This window comes from Halyomorpha halys, unplaced genomic scaffold, assembly GCF_000696795.3.
Source record: "Halyomorpha halys isolate HHAL.00 unplaced genomic scaffold, Hhal_1.1 Scaffold654.1, whole genome shotgun sequence".
NCBI lineage: Eukaryota > Metazoa > Arthropoda > Insecta > Hemiptera > Pentatomidae > Halyomorpha > Halyomorpha halys.
Genome location: NW_027108478.1, coordinates 431,270 through 443,005, shown reverse-complemented (window position 1 = coordinate 443,005; position 11,736 = coordinate 431,270). Strand labels below are relative to the sequence as shown.

At 32.8% G+C, this 11,736-nt stretch overlaps 1 protein-coding gene across 2 annotated transcripts in view; it reads right to left on the bottom strand.

Moving 5' to 3' along the window:
* Positions 1 to 11,736, bottom strand: part of Hcf (Host cell factor) — a 49,222-nt gene that overhangs the window by 12,334 nt on the left and 25,152 nt on the right. For both annotated transcript variants that reach the window (XM_014427533.3, XM_024360219.2), the window contains exons 11-14: positions 6,390 to 6,507; positions 3,782 to 4,000; positions 3,488 to 3,654; positions 42 to 210 (exon numbers count right to left, since the gene is read on the bottom strand). In XM_014427533.3, the coding sequence (XP_014283019.1) occupies positions 42 to 210; positions 3,488 to 3,654; positions 3,782 to 4,000; positions 6,390 to 6,507 (673 nt within the window). The remainder of the gene's footprint in view (positions 1 to 41; positions 211 to 3,487; positions 3,655 to 3,781; positions 4,001 to 6,389; positions 6,508 to 11,736) is intronic.

Here is an 11,736-nt window from a genome sequence, read left to right as displayed (position 1 = left end):
TATATATATATAGATAGATAGATAGATAGATAGTGACTTACTACTAATTGTTGCTGTTGGCTGAGGCTTTGAGGGAAGTAATACAACCCTATTATTATTAGTATTAGATCCATTGTTAGAGACATCACCTGTTCCTCCCCAAAGAGTTGAATTATTAGACACTAGAGTCATTGTTTTTTCACCCATCTGTACTCTCAAGTTTTTCAGTCCCTGCAAGAGAAAGCCACCATAACATTTTATAGAATAAGTATAATAATGACAGGAAAATTTTCAACTTGATAATAATATTAATCCAAAATGATAAACAATGTTGCATTGTTGTATTAATTCTAATGTTTTTTCTAATATTTTGAAAAAGCGCCACCCCTTGCATATACTTGAGGCACCCACTTTAGGAACTGCTGATCTATATCATTTAATATTAATTCTTTCAAATGAAAATTTGATTTATTACTTACAGATTATCTCATCTACACTAACCAATTTTTTAGTTAAGTCATATTAACATAAAATAGTGTTGATAAGACAGTCTGTAAATGATAAATCAAATTTTCATCTAAAAGAGTTAATATTTAATGATAGAAATGACAAATATAGATTAATCAACTCAATTATAATGGCCTGCGACTATTTTAGAATTCTTGTGAGGCTGTGAAATAGAAAATTGATATTACCCATGATAATGTTGGCCAAAATATTAGATATAAAATAAATTAAGCAATGCACACTACTTATTTCATATAGATTTCAGTAATGATTTAATATATTCAACAAAAACAGTATTATGCACTTGGGAGCAACTATTTTCCAAAAATAAATGTCCCACAAATTCAGTTTAGAATCGTAAGTTTTTAGATTCAAATTTGATGACATTTGTCCATTATAGAGGATTAACAATTGCTAATGTGAAATAAAAAGTATTGTCCAGGTCTGCCGAGGATGTTTTGTAACAGAGGGGTCCAAATACAATTAATTTGTGCCTTGGTAACTGGAACCTTGATAAAAGTGTTTGTAGAGACAAGTTTCACTATAATATGCTAATTCCAAGCAAGGTCAGGTTCTTAAAGTGCTAAAAACTAATCTGTTGCCAATATTGAATATACTAATTACAGTATATACTTCACTCTGTAGAAGAATACTGTTCTCAATGATCATAAGTATTTATGACAACACTCAATAATTTAATATTTTTTTTTTTTAATTTGATCACTCCATTATTTCTCAATAACACACAATGGTTTTGTATTATAACACTTAAACAGTCAAGATATCGATCTTCCTCAGGATATAGTAGTAAATTGAATTTGAATTCTCAAATTTGAGACCAGATAAAGAATAATAAATACAAATACTTACATTTGTATTACCTTAAAACTAACACTTTAATAAAATCTTGTTTATTAAAAATTTCAAATTGCTAAAACCTTCAAATTTGTTTTAAATAAAAAACAAAAATGTTCATAAATAATACCATTAGACTGATTCAAAATAAATCTGGAGAGTTGGCAAAGCTTCTTCAATTCAATTTGTTATAATGAGTGTATTCCTACGAGTTTTAGAGCCTAAGTTATCAGCAAAAATCTTAATCTTTTATTTATTTTATAATTTTTTTTTACATTCCACTTCCCAATCCTTAAATCTCTAATTTTCAACTTGCCATGAATCCCTTGAAGCAGATCAGATGGGAAGGGCATCACTGGACAAGTGTATGTAAGCAGCGATTGGCAGTATCCACATCAAATCTTCTGGATCGCTTAGCCTTTATTATTATGAATAATGAACTTTTTTTTTTTTTTTTTTTTTTTTAAAGGATTTCTAAAACAACCATATGGCTCTTTATATAGAAGTAAAGAGGAATTGCCACTTTCTAAAGACTCCAAGAACTTAAAAATCAGATAAACTGAAGATAAAACAGAAATTAAAATTAATTTTGAATCCACAAAGATTTTTTTGATAACATTTTTAAAATTATGATTTCTTAGCATACAGAATTAAAATCTACCATTTTCAATATAAAAAAATTGTAAGGAAAGTTCGCTTAACAAACTGGACATTTTTAAAAATTATAGACATGAAGCAATTATTTCTTGAATTATTAACCCTGCATCGGGCGTTGCTGATCTGACAGGCACAGGATTCAGTTTTTTCGGTGTCTCTTCCAAAAAGGCGCAGAGTGTGACCCCTACCTCCCAGTAGTTTCCTAACTTTGTGGGATGGTTTCAACCTGCCCAGCCAGTTAAGCTCCTTCCTTCAAGAAAGTGCGTCACACGTGTTTTGATCTGACAGGCTCACCACGCCCGATTATGTAACAAACCTAAGGTCAACATTTTTCACTTTAGATAGTAAATTCAAGCACTTCACTGTTTTCCGATACTTGTGTTGGAGTCATATTCATCAGGTACCATTACCATTTATGAATGGGGATCATGTGCCTGTCAGGCTCACCGCACCTTTCTGGTGTGTCTTTCAGGTTCATCGCCCCTCTTTTTTAGATTTTTTTTACGAATTCTTCATTAGTTATTTCAGTATTTCTTTGATTTTAGGGAGACCGTAATATTCCGGCCTTTTTGGTTTCAACGACGAAAAAGTGTTGGGTACCTACGTCACATGCAAGAATAAATGTTTATTCCTGGTTTCTTCTGTGCTCAGAACCAACACCATTAATAAAAGTACTGGAGAAAAAAAAAACCTGAGGTCATAACGTATTATAATGCTCACAAAAACTGGAGGTGACACTGCTAACTAAACGTGCGCCACATACAAATCGATCACCAATGACTGTTTTCTACACTATGTTGAACTTGGGAGGGATCAATTCCTTGGTTATTCACCTCGGGAATCAATTCCAAGAAGAGTTTTCCCCAAAGAATTGTCACATGAACTGTGTATCGGACAACTTCAGCGAAGATGCCAGCTAAAATCCGGCCTTCATACCTCCTCGAAAATTCGTCTCAAGAGATCCCTCCTGGCTGATGATTGTCCAAAATCAACCCATCCCCACCTCCAAAAGCGGTCTAGATGTTGTGATAGCACGGTGGAAACAGGAATACTTCAGCTCACGAACTACTCCTGCGTGAAATGCAACCAAAGAATTTGCCCCTCATGCGAATCTTATCTACAATTATAAACTTTCTTGTTCTGTATAAGTTAATAAGATGCCTTTCCCCTGTAATCCAAGCTCATGAAATCATTACCACAACTACTCACGATCAAAAGTCCATTAAAAATCTATAAAGTTTGTTATGATTTCTTGTTTTGTATCAAAGGGCCATATTTACTATAGTAAAGTACACCTTTAGTCAGTTAATAAAATAAATAAATAAAGTTATAATAACTAAGTGATATGAGTAATTAATAAAATCATAACAAATTTACATAGATTATATAGCATGCTAATTTTAATAGAGAACAGTAATAAAATTAAATTAAATATATAAACAAATTTCTTTTAGTATTTGGAACAGTGTCGCTTAAATATAAATCATACCTGAGCATTAGCCTGTTGCAGAATATGTGATGCAGATCCTAGGGATGTTTTACCAGTTATTGTAAGAGTTTTTGAACCTCCAGAGCCAGGTACAGTTATTGTAATTGGTTTAGCAATGGTGGAATTAGTGGAATTAGGATTCATCATAAGCATTCTAACGGCGTTCCCTGAAAAATCAATAGTAATATTTCTATAATATAATAATAATAAATATATATAAGAGAGTACAGCCTGGATTAATACAAGAAATTCAAGCATTTTTTTAGGGAGAGATCAATTAAATGAAGAAATTACCTTTATCAGTAGAACTTTGTGCAGTTGTTAATGTTGAGACAGGTTTAATTGTAGATCCAGTGGTCATAACAATAAATTGCTGCCCAGAGGGCATTCTTATACCAGGTTTATTGATAATTATGGTTTGCTGCTTAGTTCCAGCAGTTGAACCTTTATTAACAGTAACCATATTAGATGGTACAGTCTTCATAGTTGTTAAAACTTTAGCAGTATTTCCAACTAAAACATAAAAACCATTTACAGAATATTGAATCCAATACACAACAACTTACAAAACAGAAAAAACTTACGATTTTTTAAAAATATCAAGTGATTTCTTTGTCCCAATGAATCAAATATTTAATTTTTTTAGTCTTAACATAAATATAATAAGTAAATTACACTATTAATCAAATTGATCATGAGATGTAATCCCCTCACAACAGCACTACATGAATACAAATACACCTATCCCTCCTTGAACTGGAGGGCTTAATACATTAAAGGTACTTAATACATTATTTTACTGCCCCATAAACATTCCTAGTTCACTAGTTCAAACAAAACGTGCTTGGGAGAGAGAAAGAATCTAATAACCGAAGTTATTAGATTTTTTACTTTATATTTATATATATTTTGGAACTAGAGACAGTATGAGGAATAAGTACATCAATCCTTTCGTAAATAATTTACACACTTGTCAAATCAACAGAAGAATAGAATAATTAAAAAATAAATAAAAATTGGGAATGACTGGCAGTTCTTCTAGCATTATTCCAATTTTTTCCAGACAAGAAAAATTCAAGTAGAATTCCCGATCTTTAAGGTATTCAAGGCGGCTGGACTCCCTCAATTTCCAGAGGTAGCAAGTGCTCGATGAACTGATTTCAATTCATTCTTAGAGTGCAGTTTGTTAATAATTATTTGAATATCTAATGAAGGACTAATAATGAGCAATGCCAGTACCAAACAATACAAATACTATTACTATTATTATCCTCGGCGCTACAGCCCGGGTCGGGCCTTGGGCTCCTCAAGAAATTTCTTCCACTCTTTCCTGTCCTGCGCCACATGCCACCAACCTGGCGCTCCCCATCCTGACACAATCCTGCCAACCTAGTCTTGCCATCTAGTCCTTGGTCGTCCAACTTTTCTTTTGCTTATCATTTCATACCTCATGATTCTCTTTGGAATCCTTTGACCTCCTATTCGAACGTCATGTCCTGCCCAAAGGAGTCTATTTATGTTTATGATACGACCAATGGAAGCATCATTATATAATTTGTATAGCTCTTTATTATGTCTTTTCCTCCAGACACCATTTGAGTCCCATCTTTACTACAGATAACTCAATCGCCTTAAAAGCGTCTATGAAGTCAGCTTCCGTTCTACTGATCATGTCTATATCGTCCTATAGGCAGGTGCTGTTTTAGTTGTAGAACACATATCCCTGTTTTAGTCCGTTGACTGTTTGTAGAGGTTCCGACAGGAAGGATTGGATTTTAACCTGGCATTTGGAGTTGGACAGGGTGACCTTAACCATGTTTATCAGTTTCCATGGTATTGCATGGCTTCATACAGCATTATTTTCTATTTCTATTTACTTTATCATAGGCCGCTTAGAAGTCTAGAAAGAGGTGGTACGTGGTTATCCCATACTCATTGTCTTTTCTATGATTTGCCTAACTGTAAATATTTGATCAATTGTGGACCTTCCCTTAGTAAAATCACACTGATACTCCTTTATACTATCTTCAACATAGGGGTGCATTTTATTGAAGACTATATTTTATATTTTATAGGCGATATTCAGCAGGGAGATACCTTAACTTTCTGCAAACAAGTAGGTCGGCCTTCTTGTGTATCAGGCATACAACTGCATTATTTCATTCGTCTGATATTCTTTCAAAACAGCTAGTAAATTATCTGTATATAGCTAATTATACCTCATATTTCCTCCTAAAAATTTCAGTAATATACTAAAAGTCAAATCTATACTTCCAGGGTTGTAAATAACATCATATTACCAGAACCACTGAGTTTAATTCGAGAAACAGCATCGTTTTCTTTACTATTGACATTAATAATTTATATATTAAATAAAAAGTTGCATCAAAATTTTTTAGCCATCTTAGAGAAAATGGCTAAAAAACAATATAAAATTGATGTTATAATATGGCACTTCTGATCAATGTCAGCAAAACACAGTAATATCCCAGGCATGTTAAATACTTAACTTTAGTTTCTACATCTAATTGTTCATGAGCTAGGTTGTAAAATGGTTTGTGTGTGTAAACCATTTAAAGAGACTGTCTTTTAGACTCAGGTGACCTCAAAGCGTGCTTTCTATTCTGATAAAAACTTCGATTAAAAATTTTTTCACAATTTCAATATTTCCCCATAATATGTATTTAATACTCAGGTAACAATTATTGTATCTAAATTATGTGATAAGCAAATTTTTATTTAAAAATGTTTAAAAACTAATAAGGAAACAAAGAGGAGCTATGGTTAACTAAATATTCTACAAATTGATTTCTGAAAAATTTAAATTTGTATAGAAGAAAAAGAAAAATAAGGAGTAATTTGATTAGTATAATTTAAAATTTATCAGTGACTAATTCAATACCTGGATTTGCAGAGGCGCTAACAAGCTTGACAATCGTTGCTCCTTGAGGGATTCCAGTTTTAACATTTGAAGAAGTATTGGTACCACTTTTGCCTTGGATAAGGCTTACTTTTGGCATCTAAAATAAAACTAGTCAATGTAATATATTTTTTATGTTCAAGATAGTAAGTTACAATAAATAAAAGATTATATTTTAAACTTTTTGGAATCCAAATCACAAATCATAATCTAAATATTCTTTAAATACTAGTAACAACAAAAAGCAGGGATTCCAATGGCCTAATTGTTACAAATGGACTCTTTTATTTTTCATAATTTCTAGTCAAATTACACATCTGTGCATGCAAAAGGTTAAGTAACTGTAATTTTTTAATATACTGAGAAAACCTAAATTAAAAATCTAAGTTTTTATATCCGATAGACCTCTGGAACTGGCATAATAGCCTAAAAGAATCAAATGTTTTGACTTGTAACTGATTAACTCTAAAACTATGCAATTTTCTTCAAATTCATTCCACATGACTGTTCTCCTGGAATGAAAATCTGACAATTTTTCACAAAATAGAAAAATGTGTAAAATTCTTGACTTTGAGGAGCTGCATTGTAAAAAGTAATAATGGTATATAACTAATTTTGATCTCAAATTGTAGCTAGTTTTATTAATTTTAAAAAATAACAAGACAACCTTTTTTACCAGAGGTATAGTTGCGGAGTTAATCAGTAACAAGTGAAAAAATTGGAAATATTTTTGTTTTTAAGCCATTAAATCAGCCCTACTGGTCTTTCAAAGCTGAAAGTTTGTTTTTTTTACTATTGGTTTATTACAAAATTTAAGCTATATGACCTTATGCAGGCATGACCCAGTTTTCATGTACAAGAGAACACCGTTATTCTGACTTCTCGTATAAAATGATTTTTTGTTTGTCAGAATTTCTCTTACTAATGCTGTCTTTAATGCCACGGCTCCTCCCATAAACCAGCTAGTTTTTCATAAGGATACCTCTTCGTAAGAAATAACCCTTTCTTACGTATGTATATTAAGGGATTATGGTTTTTGTTTACATTTTTCAAATTATATTCTCAGATAGACTAATTCACTTTTCTCTACAAAAAGTTTACAAATCTTCACAGTCGTGAGTGTGAACTGCTTTTGTAAGTCAGGAAACACTAGTACTGGTTCCTTCTGCTACTGATCTACACATTTTCTTATAGTGTCTTCAATGGCCTGATCTTAACCCCTTCTGAAATATGGTGTGTCCTAGAAAATATATTTGTTTTTGTCACAGCAATGACTTCTCTCGAGATAGTTTTAGTCCGAATTCTCGCATCCTCTGAAAAACGCTCTTTAAGTGTTTCACATGGTCTGTAACCAATTTACTAAACACTAGGAGGTCATCCAGGTAAATCTGGCGTACTGATTCATCTGTACCTCTCAAAAATTTGTCTGTTAACCTTTGAAATGTAATATTTGCGTTCTTCAGATCAAACGGCATTCTCCTAAATTCTTAGTGCCCTCAATCAAAAGTAAAAGCTGTTTTTGTTGGTCCTCTGGGACTGCATAAGAATCTGATGATACCCTGCTTTCAAGTCTAAGGTGCTAAAGATTTTAGCCCCTCCTAGTCTGTCAAGGATATCCTCAAACCTCGGTATCCGATACTTATCAGCGACGGTATTATCATTGACCTTACGTTAATCAATGACCATATATCTCCACGTTCTCACCTGGCGTAGGCTTCTTCCACACTGCCCACAATGAACTATTATTGGGTGACATACTGTCTACAATGAATCCTTGTCTTCTAAAGTTTTCGATTTCGTCTCTTGTTCTTCCAGAGTGCCTGTGGGTATCTTCGTTTCCTAACATATGTCACTTTTCCTGCTTTAGAGGAATCTCATGAACCGTCCTTTCTCTTGAACTCAATACCTCTCCTTCATTTAAGAAAATATCGTCAAATCCGATGTAATGGCGTCCAATTCTCCACCTGCGTTACTGCCCCTAATCGCACCTTTCTGTCTGCTTTTGTTTGTTGGCATCTGCACTTCTTTCGTACGATTTTAATATTCCATTTCCCATTACTATTCTTTAATTACCTTAGCCCCCACCTTCTCTAAAAGATCACAACCAATAATCACCTGATAATCCCTAAGCATTCTACTCAATACATGAATTGTTGAAATGCCCCCTTTAGCCCCCCACTTACCCTGTCCTATTCTCTTTACTGCATGATCCAACCAGAGTGACTAATTTACATTTGCAAACCTTTACTTGGAGTGTCCTCCCCTCGCCGCTAATTAGTACTTCTCTACAAGAAATGGTGTTTGAACTGCTCGTGTCCACCAGACAGCTTACTCCCCCGTTCACTCGGATAACGGGCAGACCACCCTGCTCTTCTTTCACGTGCTAATTTGTCAATGTGCAGTCGCCTCTCTGCTTACATCCTCCTCAGATCTCAAGTGTCTTCCTTCCTCCTAGTCCTCGCCTCTACGTGCTTTCTCGGCTCCTTTGCTCACGACCATTCCTTTGTTCATCCACTTCGTCTTCAGTTTCTGTTACTCCTGAAACTTCCGCCGACTCACTAGACGATCTGCTCAGTCTCTGCTGAAGGCTTTTCCTCTGAACTTGTTGGGTATTGACCTCCATTGGCTCGCCTTCTTCGATACATGTAAGTAATTCTTCCTGAATTATTAAATCCCAGATTAAAGAGGTTGTTAGACATTAATGAACCCGACAGAACTAAATTTTAGTGTGTTTCTTATGTTTATTGTAATGTTCACTGCTTTAATTAAATTTGCTTATTATTTTTGAACTTGTTGATCTCTCCTTTTATCGTCTATTTTTCAATACACACACAATACAAAGTATCATTATTATTTTCTAATTACTTCTTAGTCTAACTTTGTATTTTGTTTCTTTATGCTTCTTTTTTTGACTTACAGATTACATTAGTTACGTATATTTTCTTTCCATTTTTAAATTATTATTATTAAATTGAATTATTCATATTTCAAAGTTTCTTTATATTATATAACTTTACATTTTTATTTTATTAATTATGTTATTTTACTCACATATTTAATTGCCTATATAATATACCTTTTATTTACCACTTCTTTCATTACATTATTTTTATCTATATCATTCTGTACAATTATTTACTTTAATCATTCTATATATCCTTTATTCACTGGTAGTTATCTTGTTTTTTTTTCTTAGCCCTGATGAAGGCTATAAATTCTGGCCGAAATGTTGGCACTAGTAAATAAGCGTTTTGACTTATTTGTGTTATTCTCTGACCGCACCTCCAATAATCTTCTTCTCATAAATATTATCCGATACAATACATATTTCTAATTTTTGTTTATTATTTCTCTAAATATGAGAAAAATAAACTAAAACAATGGAGTGATTACAATGGTAAATTATGATAAATTTAGCAATGAAATATTTTTACAAGGAAATCAAAATTTACCTAAAGAAAAAAATTTAAAAACATTATTATTAAAATTATTTTTATTTTAAAAATGTCGTATTCTCATTTCAGAATTCCACTTTAGTATTAGTGAATAAATATCAAAAATGCATGGAAATACATAGACCAAGCAGGCAAACATTGCGGCTCTCGCAGCATCAACGTCTAGAGAAGTGGGGGTAAGCTGCCACTTCCTCTGGTCTAGCAATTACAAATCTCGTGGCTTTAATCCTAAATCGTATTTTTCTATTTACGATCATCCTATGCTACCAAAAATGGATCTGTTTGCGCAGACTTGTTTTATTTGTTCATGGTCAAGTGCCTATAAGCTCACTTTTTTTGATTTACAAATAATAACAAAGATAATTTTTTTAATTTATAACAATAAATAATTACAACCCAAAATAATTACAACAAAAATTAATGAACCAATTTCAGTAACTTCTATGGGGTTCTAGATGGTAAATCTATTTACAGATGGGAAATTTAAAATTCAGTGTTCAAATGAGAAGAAAAGTAAATTTGTCCCGAAAGTGCTGCCATCTCTTGAAAAAAACTTACTAAAAATCAGTACATTTAGCCTTAATAATAACCCATTAATTGTATCCCTAACTCTCCAATCCCATATCACAGCCCTCGATGAATGGTGTCGTTATTGGAGGAATAAGATAAATTCCAACAAATCCTATCAAATAACCTTTACCCTTTGTCGTAAACCTACCAACTGCCCAACAGTTTTATTTAATAATGTTACTCTTACCCCTGTACACATCCGCAACCTCGAATTACATTTGGATAAACGATTAACCTGGAATCCTCACACAAGACTGAAAAGACAGAAAACTGCACGTCGATTTTGACTATTACAGACTAGACAAACGGTCAAAACTTCCAACACATTACAAAAGACTGATCTACATGACTAACAAGGCCAATCTAGACATATGGAGTTGAGCTATGGGGCTCCACTAAACCTTCGAATTCCTCTCGTATTCAATCCTTACAATCCAAAATCCTTCATAAAATCCTCAATTCTCCTTACTTTGTCACAAATAAAATCATACATAAAGACCTTAATGTTCCCTATGTAACTGATCTCACCCGAACCAGATATCACTCCTTCCATTACAAACTCCCTAACCACTCAAACCCCCTAGTTTCTAACCTTGCATCCTCTTCCATTCCTGACAATCCTCTGAGGCGCCTGAAAAGAAGATGGCCACGAGACCTGCTAATGTAAAATGTCATTAGAGTGCTACCAATGGGTAGTTACTCTACACGCCTGTAACACTCCATTTTAACTAAGATCAAATTTACTCAATGTATTATATAATATACAGTTGTAAATTTCAATTAAGATATTTAAAAAAAAAAAGAAGAAGAACAGACCGTTTCAAATTCTGGCTTGGTACTCGACAATTTTTTGACAGATTATTAGAGGCCATTTTTGTCAAGGATAGAAATTCGGTTCGGCAGGCTTGCTGTCATAGGAAGCCAACGCTCTAGTACACTTGTACACCTTATTTCTTAAATAATAAATGAATATTAGATTGATTTCATAATTTTGAGGGCGTTGAGTTTACGGTGTTTGAATATTTTTCTTCTAAACTTATCTAGTCAAATTTGTAGTCAAAAAGTTGTAAATTTTAATAAAGATATTAAAAAAAAAAAAAAAAAGAAGAATTGATATAAAATAAAAAATAAATTTACTTATTCAAAGACTTAAAATCCCCTCAATATATTTGATAATAAATCACAATAATGGATTACCAATCATTAATAGAAGAAATTTTTTTTTTTTTTAATTGTAGATAGGAAGTGAAGTATTGAGTTACTTGGAAGAAGAAGAGGTAGGTTAGGGACAGTTATCAAAAGGT